General features: G+C 34.8%; 1 protein-coding gene across 9 annotated transcripts in view; it reads left to right on the top strand.

Moving 5' to 3' along the window:
* The window catches only part of COBLL1 (cordon-bleu WH2 repeat protein like 1), a 165,395-nt gene that overhangs the window by 104,705 nt on the left and 47,649 nt on the right, over positions 1-13,041 (top strand). For 8 of the 9 annotated variants that reach the window (XM_060107025.1, XM_060107022.1, XM_060107021.1 and 5 more), the window contains exon 3: positions 11,431-11,632. In XM_060107025.1, coding sequence (XP_059963008.1) covers positions 11,431-11,632 — 202 coding nt within the window. Of the gene's footprint in view, positions 1-4,640; positions 4,681-11,430; positions 11,633-13,041 lie in introns of all 9 variants that reach the window. The other variant, XM_060107027.1, reaches the window with a different exon arrangement.

Below are 13,041 nucleotides of genomic sequence, written 5' to 3'. Positions count from 1 at the left end.
TCCATTCATTCCCCACCCTCCGGTTAATCTGACTAAAACATCCCTCTGTTTGTGGCACTCGCTTTGATAAAAGACTACGGGGATGGCAATTCAACAAAGTAAGGAAGTCCAAGCTAACAAGCCTGGACACTGGGCCACCTTCTTCTCTTCTCCTCTGGAGTTAAGCAGTCTTTCCTTCACTACTCCCCTTTAAATAGCTTAAGCTTCAGCCGCATGACTCTTTGATTCTACAGATACTCTACTTTTTCCACCTCCACACTTTTTTTGGAAAGCCATTCCATCTTGAGTACCTTACCAGCCACATTTTATCCAGTTAATGTAGCTCAAGTGACACTTTTGATTTAAAGCCTCCCTGATCTCCCCAGAATGAACTATTACCTCTGATTTCCAAACTCTTCTGACACTTTATACCATTGATAGGACAATCATACATTGTCCTATGCTATAATTTATATGTGTATCTTATCTTCTTAAATAAACCATAAGATCCATGCAGGTATCATGACTTTTCTTCTTGGTGCTTAGCACAGTTTATTTTTTTTCTTTCTTTCTTTTTCTTTTTCTTTTTTTTTTTTTTTTTTTACAGTTTCTTGCAATGTAGTAGGCATTTAGTAAATTCAGCATATTGTCTCCCTAAATCTTATATGTTGATGGAGGTAGCAACTTAAATGGTGTGTCTTGAAGAGGCATTTGGATGGGTCCCAGTAGCTTTCTCAGAATCTCTTAAATATATTTCCTCAGGTAGAGAGTAAGGCAAGAATGCCCCAAATTCTGATTGCTTTTTAAATTTTGTTTGAAAAATTTAAACAAAACTTTAAATTTTGGGGCTGAAAAACTTTTCTGAGAGTAGAATTTGTTTTATATCAGTGTTTTTACTAGGGGATTTGATTTTGAGACTTTGTTCCTAATAGTTTTATCACTCAGGAATGACTCAAATTGTAGACACTATGACTAACTTTTTTTTTATATTAAATGTTTATAATTAAAATTGGTTGTGTGATTCTGAATATTTCAGGAGTATGATTCTGGATATCTCAGGAGTGATTCCAGATATTTTAGAAGGCGATTCAGGATATCTTAAGAGTGTGATTTGGGGTATCTTGAAGGTTGCAGCAACTGCTGGCCCATTATTTAAAAAAACAAAAACAAAAACCCACGTTTAACAATAACAACAAAAACAAAAATGTACAAATAGAAAAATTTATTCTATTTCTGAAAAATGTTAGCTACCTATGTGAAGACCCACAATATAGATAACTTAAATTTCTTCTGGGCTTTGTTACCATAAATGGAATAGGAAAATTTTCAACAAAATGATACAGGAATTTAGAGGGGGACTACAGAAGAATCATTTTAAATAAGTTTAAGGGCATAAGGTTTTCTTAGCTAAATCAGAGTTCCATATGTTACTGTGAAGGATCTCTAATTTAATTTTTTGAGACCATCTCTTCTCAATTTGTCTAAATATTCTTTGTATATTATATTTATTTTGATAGTATTATTTATTTATATATTTCCTTTGGAGAATAATATCAATATGAGCCTGGAATAAATATTTAGAAACTTATCATATGCTTCATTTAACTGTTCAGAAAAGTTTTGCTTCTCAAAATGTATTCTTGGAGAAGATTTTTAGAAAGTTCCCCTCTCTTCTTATACAATTCATGCAGAGATATGCTCAGAATGTTTCATTTTCGAGAATGTAACACACAGCATTATTTTCAGAAGAATGCACTTGTTTGTACATTGATTTTTCACCAAAGAGCTTATTCGGATTAAGGAACACAATAAGATTGGAGGTGGTAATAGACTTTATGCTCAGGAGCAAACTAAAAACTTGTTATCCTGAAGCAGGTTAGGAGCCTTCTGCAGGCTTACCAATCTTTTGGTACCAGAGCTTAGTGATATTGCCTCTTTAGTGACCAAAAGTCACCCGATGTCTGTTATCTTGCCTTTGCGATCCTTGACTTACACTGAAGATGGCTGAGTGGCAGCCTGAAAACTCTTGGGCATTTCTGTGTGTCCTTTTATTACGAATGATTGGATTGAAGGAAGAAGTACAGGTATATGTGTATGTATATGTGTATATATATCTGTGTGTGTGTTTGTATCTGTGTGTGCTGGTCAAGTAAACAACCTTTTTCACCAGGCAAAGCAGCTCTGTGCCTTATTAAAAGTGAGCATTAAAGAATACTACTGTTAGAGGCAAGCTGCCTAGGGGCTGTGCTCCTCAGAAGGTACCACACTATGCAATAGCATAAGTGGTGGTGTCTACCAGTACTTGGGAAAAGTTAATTTTTAATGAAAGTGAGTTTATAGGCTAAACTGGCATAGACACTACAGAGAAAAAGGAAATATGTGGGTATGTTTGTACATCACTGTAGGTCCTTACCTTATAGTCAGGTGTCATTCTCACTGAATAAGTATTTTTCCTTTTTCCTCCTTCTCTGGGGACACTTTAAAAGCCATTTTCATTTGGGAATTTGATAAAAGATTGACATTAACCCTCTTTGTTAGCCTATAGGGAGAGCATTCTATGGGTATGTTAGCATCCTCTCTCTCCTGTTACTTATGATATTTTATGACCTGAATACCATAAATAGGAATTTGCTTTGATCTGAGCAAATCTTAGAATACCAGGAATGAAAACACAAAGAAAGCATAGAACTTGAAGTTAGAAATCTCAGGCTCTACGGTTTATTACATAACTTGCTATGTGATGTCAAGCAAGTCACCTCACATCTCTGGCCTTTAAGACTAGAGTTTTGAAGGGCACTGGGTGGGTCAGAGAACTAGCTCAGGAGAGTTTTACATGGACTACAGTGCCACCTATTGGAAAAAATTAGACTATGAAAAACGACAAGAAATTACTGGATCAACGTGGGTCAATTTTGTTTAACTCACCCCTCTCCAAAAAAAAAAAAAAAAAAAAAAAAAAACAGTAATACAACGAACGGTATGGATCGCAGAAGAGTTTCAGAATTTCATATCATTCTTATATTTATTGAAAAATGTCAAATGACAGATATGACAGATGTGTGATGAATACATTATATAATAGGGTAATAGATTTCAAAAACATACTGCTAAAAATCTGTTGCATGGCATAATCATATTAAACTCCATCAGGATGCTTTAAATGTTGGTTTAGATACTTTTTCAATTGTACCTGCTTAAAATAAATGTTGGAATTTTAGCTGTTAAGTTATTTAAGTGTAACAGTCCTGCCTGAGTTTCTACCTAGTTGGAATCCTGTACTCCAGGCTTTGGCACTCCCCCACTGCCCTGAGCCAGGCAGCACGTAAGCCTCTGTTGGCTGATCGCTCTCCTGGTTTGAGAAACAGTGACAGAATACTAACAAATGCCCTCCAAGTCCTAGGAGGGCCACCCTCATCCCTTTCCTTTCCTGGCATCTATACCTTATAACAATGACCCTTCTAATTTTACTTTTAATTTTTTCTGACTATAAATGCAATGGTTGGGCCTTACAGAAAGTAGGAAAAGACAGATAAGCCAGAAAAAATACTTAAAACAACATGTCATTATTAAGGAGAAAGATTACAGTTACTAACATTGTGGTATATAACCTTTTACTCACACAGACATATACATAGACATACAGCACACACACTCACAATTGTATATCTACACATATACCTATATAGGAACCTTTTCCTCTTTTGCCAATATGACATCATATTGTACATGCTATCTTGTAACTTTCCTTTTTTTTTCAGTTAATAATTTCTAACTTTCATGTCAATAACATTTAATCTTATCCTTTGCCCATATTTGAATTGTCCCAATTGCAGTGAGATATATTTGTGGTATTTCTCTTTTTATAAGGGATGCGTATGTATGTTTAATAGGTATGTTGCTAAATCACAGTTTTTATAAAGGTAATTGTTTATAATTAGCTTCAGATATAATATCCAAAATAAATGATCAAGTAGAGTTTAGTCTAAAGTGGAGAATTTCAACTTTTTTTTTGATTTGAGAAATATCTGTTTTTAATATTTGATATAAGACCTTTTATCAATTTAATACTACCCTGATCTATTATTGTCTTCAAATTTAAATTGTGTGTTACTTTCTTCAAAATGTTTCCTATTGCATAATTCAGTAAGCACTCTCAACTTTGAGATTAGGTTTATTTGTTTTATGTACCTGATCCACTTCATTTCATGCACACAAGCATAGTTAGAGAGCATTCCTGAACTCATTCCGAATTAGGTGGGTTAGCTTCATTCCTGAACTCATTACTAAACGAGGTGGCTTAGCTTAAGATAAATAAACCTCAGTAACAATGGAGAATGTTTTAAAAGTTCCTATACTGTTTTTGGTAAGTTTAATTGGGTTGTTGGTATGCATTTGTAAGGGACAGCTGGAACCAATTCAACTCAACTCAGTTTTGAGCATGTATCGAGAATGGGTAAAATACCTTATTAGATACTGGGGTAGATTTAAAGAATCATACTAAGGAAGAATCTTACTCATTCGGGTTCAACCCCTTATCAGATGCTTGAAATCCATCTAGTCATAAAAAAGACTTATCATGCATCTTAATTTTCCTATGACAGTCCCTGTTTGTACCTATTATCCCCGAGTAATTACTAATAGTGCCCCTCTTTCGATCTCAGGTGTCCAGATTGGATGATAAATTTCATTGCAACCCTATTGGTAAGTGACTTTGTTTAAGCACCTCTAGGGTTTGGAAATTCACCTACATAGTTGTTGGAGCTGATCTGAAAGCTCTTTGGCGAATCATGACTTTCATTTTTGATATCCAAACACAAAAATGGGAAGTCTTGTCTTATCTAGCAGGTAGTAAAACTAGGACAAGATTACCCTTAATATGTGTCATGAATGCAGGAAGGGTCACTGGAGGATTTTAGGGGGTAATTTAGTGATGCCATCAATCTATGAAGTAAAACTGCAGCAGATAGCAGATAGTCTGTTGCAAACCATCCACCCTGTCCTGAATCCTGATTCATGGGATCATGAGGCTAAAATGTGGCTGGATTAGGAGTCAGGACATTTTGATCCTGACTGCACCCTAATTCTATTTATACTTTTCATAATCTGTTCATGTAACTTCTCAAACCACAATTTTTTCATTCGTAAAGTGGAAGTAGCTTTTGTAGTGGTTGTGAGCTCAAATGAGATAATAAATATGAAATTAATGCAAGGGACTGTTTGTTTTTATAAGGAGTGGGAAATCTCATAGGGATTTCTTCCATTTCAAAGAAGAGTTTCTAAAGAGTTGTTTGTTTGTTTTTTAAATCGGCCCTCTAGGCAGTTATAAGAGAAAAAAATCTGTAAATAATGCAAAGCAGACTCTTAAATAATAAACCAAAATTGAAAGTAATGTGGTAGTATAGAGGAGGAAAAGACTGATTCTTATTTGAATGAGGAAGTAATGAACATATTCAGCCAATCCTTTTCAACTTTTAATTATTTGGCTCGGGCTTCAGGTAGACTGCTGGCATGTGCTCCTACCTTAGCAAAACAGGAGAACAAGCATCCTTCCTGTGGTGATCACGTGCTTAAACCTTTTTGCCAACTGCTGTTAGGTGCATCAGCTTAGGATAATTATCCTCAAACCAAAATTCTTGTTTTTGGTAGAAGTAACTTGGCATTCAGGTGGATAATTCTAAACTATACTCAAGAGATGGTTTCATTTTCTGTGGGAGCACTTTGTGACTAGTTAATCCCCAAAGCAGCCCCATTGCATGCAGGGCCTGCTTAAGAGTTAATGTCCTGCCTTTATAGTGTTATAGTTCCTTTATGGTAGAGCCAGTCAGTAATTCCCAACCTCAGAATCCGCTAGGTCAGGGTCATCTCTTCTGTGCTTTTGGTGCCAAATGCTGAGCTTTCAATTAAATATTTCAAGCAATTGAACTGGTCTGAGGCTGTTTTCGGATAAGGTCTTAGCCCAACTTAATGCTTATATCCCACTTCTGTGTAAAGATGTACTGGCTTTAGACACAACAATGCTACTAGTCAAGTTTGTTAATTAAAAAACAAAAAGCAAAACAGCTTTCTCACCTATGTGGGTTTTTTTTAAAGCATGTGAATCTCCTTTCAACAATTTCATCTTTTCATACATCAAACACTGAACAGAAATCTCAAATGCTATTATCTGCTATGTGTTTGAACTCATGGATGTTTAAGCAAAATTACCTAAGAGATAAATAATCATTGGTTCCTATAAATTCACATTAAATGCCCTGACCTACATTGTATTAGGTCCTGGGAAGAAAGTCTGCTAAGAGGTGGTCCTGCTAGAGGGGATTTCACATCTAGGTATAAATGGAACCCAGATAACATCTTTAGGTCATTCTGCTCTTTGAGGTCTCCGAAAGATTGGCCTGAACCCCCTGTTCCATAAATACCCTTTATAATATTATTGTAAATTCCCAAGGGTTTATGTTCTTGGAGCCACCTCTGGCTTGGACTTTATATCCTTTTTTTGGATTCTTATTTTCCAGTCTCTACTTTTTGAAATGTCCTTTCTCTCCTTGATTTGACCCCTCTCAAAGCTACCAGGACCATAGCGATGGTTTGCGGGTCACCAGGGAGATGTTAGTAAGTATATCACATACCAAATAACTTAAATGAGCATTTTAGGCCTTCTATGGAGTCCTTTTAGCAACGCTGCCACTTGGTAGTGTCCCTGCAATCCTGGCCTCTTCCCACTGGCTGGTTCCTCTTTCTGTCTCTTGTGTCATCTTACTCTTTTCTTCCCGCATTAGATTTAATCCTATCACCTCCTTATGAAATATATCTGGAATCTGACTAGTCTAAGCTATCACCTTCCCTCACCTAAATTTTTGCAATAGCTTTGTAACCTCAGGCTACTGTGAATACAGCAATCAGAATATTATCCTTTAAAAATGTAAAATAGATCCCATCACTCCTCAGAACCCTTTTGTGGTTTTCTACCTCACTTCGTAAAAACCCAAGTCTTCACCAGGCCTTCCAGATCTATAAGAAAATCACTCTGATATCATGTCTACTGTTTTTACCCCAGCAGGCTGGTTTCTGTTTTTCTTTAAACATGTGGAGCACACTTCTGCCTCAGGGCCTTTGCACTTGTCAACTATGCCTGGAACACTCTTTCCCCAGTATCCCATTCCATTCAGGTCTCTTTTCCAATGTCATTTTTTCAGTTAGGACATTTTCTAATCTCCTTCCTTATCTTACTTTCATCATGGCATTTATCATTATCTGGTATACTATATAATTTACTTGTTTCTTTATCCTCTTCTCTCCAGATCACTGGTTCGAAAACTATAGTATGTGTCAAAATCAGCTGGAGTGCTTGTCAAAGCACATATTCCTGTGCTTCACCCCCAGAGTCTCCGATTCAATGATCTGGACTGGGGCTTGAGAATTTGCATTTCTAACAAGTTCGCAGCAACACTGATGCTGCTGATTTGTGAATCACACTTGAGAATCAGTGCACTAGAGCTACTCTGTCCAATACAGTGGCCACTCACCACATGTGTGTTTTAACTATTTAAATTTAAATGAAATGAAAAATTCAGTTTGTTAGTCCACTAGCTCAATGTATTTCAAATGCTCAGTAGCTACATGCAGTGAGTGGCCACAGTATTGGACAGGACAGATACAGAGCATTTCTATCATTGCAGAAAGTTCTATTGGGCAGCCCTGCTCTAGAACATAAACTACATGAAGATGGATTTCTTTTTGGTTCCTCCCCTTCCCCCCGCCCAGAATTATATTCTCATATTTATATAGCTGGTCCACTTGGGCTTACTTTAGTGTAAGAAATAAGGTAGATACATAGCTTTTTTTTCATCAGATTTTCCCCAGTACCAGTTATTGAACGTTCAGTTCTTTCCCCAGAAATTTGAAATATCGTTATCATAGGCAGTATTAAACCCCCATCTGTATTTTTGTCTGTTAGAGAACTTTCTGGTCTTTTGCATTTATCTGCCTGGGAATAGGAATATTTTCCAGACAAAATTGGCTTCTGGAATTATTGAATAAAAAGTTGAACCTGTAATTATAGAATGAGAGAATAAGGTTATAAAGAAGATCTGTAACTTTTACTTGCCTTTCCAAGAGTCGTTTATTAGAAGACATTTAGGCAGTGAGTTCAAAGGTTCTAGTCAGCATGCAACGTTTTTGCTACAAAAAAAGTATAATATAGTATACTATATATACTATAGTGTGCAAAGATAATAGATGACCATATTGACTAAAGGAATAGGCCATAATTATAATATTCTTGGCCCATTATCCATCACCTTTATTAAATTAGAAAATTTATGTATCACAGATAGAAATACAGTAATTCATTAAGGCATATCAGAAGGTTTAAATAAGAGTGTCAAATTATTATTGTCTTTAAAAAATTTTAAAGTATCTTTTTCCTTAAAGGTTTATATGTTTGTACATAAAGTGATGAAAAAATGGTAGCACAAAAATAGGGATTAACAAAAAAAAAAACTTTAATCACTATTTTTGTCTTGTTAACTTTTTTTTTCTTTTTTTGATTTATTAATTTATTTAATTAATTTATTTTTGGCTGCATTGGGACTTCATTGCTGCGCATGGGCTTTCTTTAGTTGTGGCGAGCGGGGGCTACTCTTCACCGCGGTGCGCGGGCTTCCCACTGCGGTGGATTCCCTTGTTGCGGAGCACGGGATCCAGTCTCGCGGGCTTCAGTAGTTGTGGCATGTGGGCTCTGTTGCTCCGTGGCATGTGGGATCCTCCCGGACCAGGGCTCGAACCCTTGTCCCCTGCATTGGCAGGTGGATTCTTAACCACTGCGCCACCAGGGAATCCCTGTCTTGTTAACTTTTAGTGTATATTTCCGGCAGAGACTCTAAAGAACTGTACATTTAAGAAGTAAAAGATGTTTGAAGTGTAAAGTTTAGAATTTTTCCATGAATTAGTTGGCACATTTATATATATAGAGAAAGAGAAATATAATCTGAACATATCACCATTTACTCATAGACCACAGTGGACAGCTCTCCATTTAGTTGGCAGTGAAAATTCTCTCCTCTTCCAGCTTAACTGTATTTATAATTATATTGTATTTTTCTAGGCATTACCTAATCCTTCTTAAGTTTATTTACTATCAGGGAAAGAAGTACCATTTTCCAAATCTAGAATTGGTACGTAGAATCAAATTGCTATCATAGAGTACTATGTTATGAAAAATTGAACTTCAGCAATACCATTATGCTAGTTTTTCTCTCAATGAAATTAAATATGTACTATCCAAAGCCAAAATTTGGGCAATTATAGAAAATTTATGTATGAACATACTAGATAGCTCAAGAGAAGGACATAAAACTCATAAATATTACTGTGCAAGCATTTAATAAAGATATAGGAAATGTATTTTGGGTATTGAAACATATTCCAGAGAACATTTTTTTACTGAGGGACTTAGTCTGTTATTTATTTATTTTTCTTGGTATATGTATAATGGGTACAACCTGTATGTGGGAGAGAGAAGGGAGGTGAGTGTACTATTATGAAATATACCTTTTTCCCAAATCAGCTGGAATGGCTTAAGAATGGGCAACAACCATAGAAGGTGAGGGTGAGGTAGGGTCTGAATCCAGGGGATGGTTTGAAAATCTATATAAAGTGTTTGACCTCAAGACCACACAGTGCCAGACAACTAATCCTTCCCCAGCAGGACACTGCCCGTCTGAAAATGTTGAACCAGAGAGGCTACATACCTGGGAGTTCCACTTAGGAGACTGGGAATGAGGTGCATATGAAAACAGATTACTAAATTAAAAATAGCATGCTGAACAGTGAGATTTTTAGCTTCATTTCCCTGTCAACTTTCTAAAAAACTGGTAGCTGGGTTCATATATCTACTCAAGAAATTGAAGAATTATTTTTTATTGATAGTTATACCTCCCACTGGGGAAAAAAAATAGCTGGCCGCCTGATTACCCTCAAATTAAGCCCATCAACCTATATACCTCAGTTCATGAAAATAGGACTTTTACACAGTGTTTTAGTGCCTCAGTCTTATATACAATCTAATAGCTTAGGATCTCCAGATGTTTGAGGAAAGCACATAATACAAAAGATTTTTTGGTCTGCTTTCCTTACAGGCTGACAGTTAAGAGGAGTGGGATAGGGAGGGTGGGAGGGAGGGAGACGCAAGAGGGAAGAGAGATGGGAACATATGTATATGTATAATTGATTCACTTTGTTATAAAGCAGAAACTAACACACCATTGTAAAGCAATTATACTCCAATAAAGATGTAAAAAAAATTGAAAAAAAAGAAAAGAGAATTGGAGCAGAAACTAACACACCATTGTAAAGCAATTATACTACAATAAAGATGTTTAAAAAAAAGAAAAGAAAAAGAATTGGAGACCACACTGTTCTGTTGATGCTGTGAATGGAAACAAAAGTCTGTGTCAACAGTTGAAGTCTGTGGACAGGGAAGCAAAAAATTAAGAAGTGTCTCTGAATCCCAAATTGGATTAACAATTCCCTATAGAGATAGGTTATGTATTACCATTAGTGTTTAACACTTAATCACTATTTTAAATTATCTCATACATTTACTTGGTTATTTTTTCATTGTCTAGCACAAGAGTCCATAAACTTTTTCTGTCAAGAACCAGATAGTAAAAATATTAGGTTTTGTGGGCCGTACAGTTTCGGTCACATCTACTCAAAGCTGCCATTGTAACACAAAAGTAGCCCTAGATATTATGTAAACAAATGAGCATGGCTCTGTGCCAGTAAACCTTTATTTACAAAAAACAGGCTGTGGGCCCACTTTGACCTGCAGACTGTAGTTTGCTGACATTTGGTCTAGTCCATCTAGCAGAGTATTAGATCTATGAGAGAAGGTATGCTATAACAGTTGTACCGTGTCTCCAGTGCCTAGAAAATATTAAATGCTGTTTGAATGAATTAAGAAATCTGTATGACACTCTTCTTTAGGATTTGTGGGCTTCCCCATGTAGATTCTTTCTATGCTTTCTAAAGCCCAAAGGGTGATAATACTTTATGCTTATGAGAACCAGTTTATAAGGTAAAGATTGCTCATATTCCAAATGACATTGTAAAGGAGCATCTGCTAAACCAAGTGACTGCTTTTGGATAAGGAAGGGCTTTTCCTTCTACTGAAATCTATGCTATGAAGACAAGTTGGCAGATAAAATATACAGAATTTTTAAACCAACACAAGGATCCAAGCTCTCTTGAATACTATTCAGAAGTTTTAAACTATTATAATTTTGCCTGCTTAAATATCTTGTAGTTAGATTTTTAAGCTGCTTTCACAAATAGTATTCTGCAGCCTTGTTTTATCTACTGAGGACAAGAGGCCTTAGGAAAAATACTTGAAACAATCAATTTAACAGTTAATGAAATTGTTCTATGATCAGCATTACTCTTGTTTTACAGTAAACCTATGATGGACTTGTTGATATTCCTCTGTGCACAGTATCACTTAAATCCATCAAGTCACACAATTGATCTGCTGTCAGCTGAAAAGAACCCCATTAAATTTAAGCCAAACACACCAATAGGAATGTTGGAGGTAGAAAAAGTAATTTTAAAGCCAAAAATTTTGGATAAGAAAAAACCTACACCTATAATACCAGAGGTAAGATTTTCACTGTAGATTTTGGTAGCTTACAGCTAAAATACTAAGTTTATTTTTTTGGTCATTATCTGCAGCTCATTGCAAATGAAATAAAATTGCCTTTCCTGGTCAAATTGGACGTAAACATGGCTATTGTGTTTTCCTGGGCCACGTTGTTTAGGATTCACTTAGTTGTTTATCCTTGGATTAACTACAATTTGGGGAATACTTCATATTTTAGATGCTCTAAAGTGATCTATATGACAGTATCAGAATCTGACAATTATGACTATATTTTAAGCTACTCTTTTAAAAAGCGTTTATATTAAAAAAAAGGTTTTATACTCTTTTAATACAAATTCCTTTAAGAATTTATTAAAATAATTTTTTGGCTTCTCTGTACTTGGTAAGCCGTAGTTGTAAGTTATTTAAATTATTGTTAATTTGAGCTACATGATGGCTCAGTTTTCTGTGATGTAGGAATTTTAAGCAAAAATTTTTAACCACAGTGATTCTAATATCATCAGTTCTCCTTTATTTATAAAATTGTTCTTTTTCTGTAAGCAACAGGGGTAGAAGTTTATGGGTTTCTAGAAATACTCTTTCATTAGGAATGATATTAACCATTTTTAACTTCACAAAATATATAAAGGTTTACATATTAAATTATTAGTTCATTTACATATGACTTGAGTAATACATTCTCATATTTTCCTCAAAAAATTAACTTTTTTGGACAATACTAAAACATTTGCTTTCTATAACATATGAATATTAAATATTCACCAGGATATTGGGCTATTTTCTAGGAAGATATACATGCTACTTATCTAAATGGAAATAGTATTATTTATGCTATAACATTGGACTATACATGGTATTTTAGTTTTATGAATACATGTTAAACTTTGAAGATCTGCAATCTGTAGGTTTCACTTAAGATGGTCACAAGTTTCTAAATTCCATTTACATATAGAATTTAATTCAGTTACATTAAAATGTGGAGATGCTTAAAATCTCAATAATTTTGAATTAGCAGTATTAAATATTTAAATGAGGACTATTATAATATTCTTTACTAATATATTAAAATTAACCAAAGTAGAAATAATAATAGTGACAACAACAATAGGTAGTCACAATAGTTAATGTTTACTTATTGATAATTTACAATGTGTCAGACACTGTGTTAAGCTCTTTATAATGGATTAACTCATTTATCTTACCTCAAATAAGAGAAGTTCAAAAATGTTAATGTCTTAATTAAAATATCCCTTTTTTTCATTGAGACAACTGACCATTAGAAAGATAAATATTTCTAAACTAAAAAAAATAGAATAAAACATATATAATTCTATTATTATGTATGTTTGCTAATTTTAAAGTAAATATTATATGGAATACAGCAAAAATATCTGTAGGATTAGATA

Source organism: Mesoplodon densirostris, chromosome 8 (genome assembly GCF_025265405.1).
Source record: "Mesoplodon densirostris isolate mMesDen1 chromosome 8, mMesDen1 primary haplotype, whole genome shotgun sequence".
Taxonomy (NCBI): domain Eukaryota; kingdom Metazoa; phylum Chordata; class Mammalia; order Artiodactyla; family Ziphiidae; genus Mesoplodon; species Mesoplodon densirostris.
This window is presented reverse-complemented; position numbering and strand designations above follow the sequence as displayed.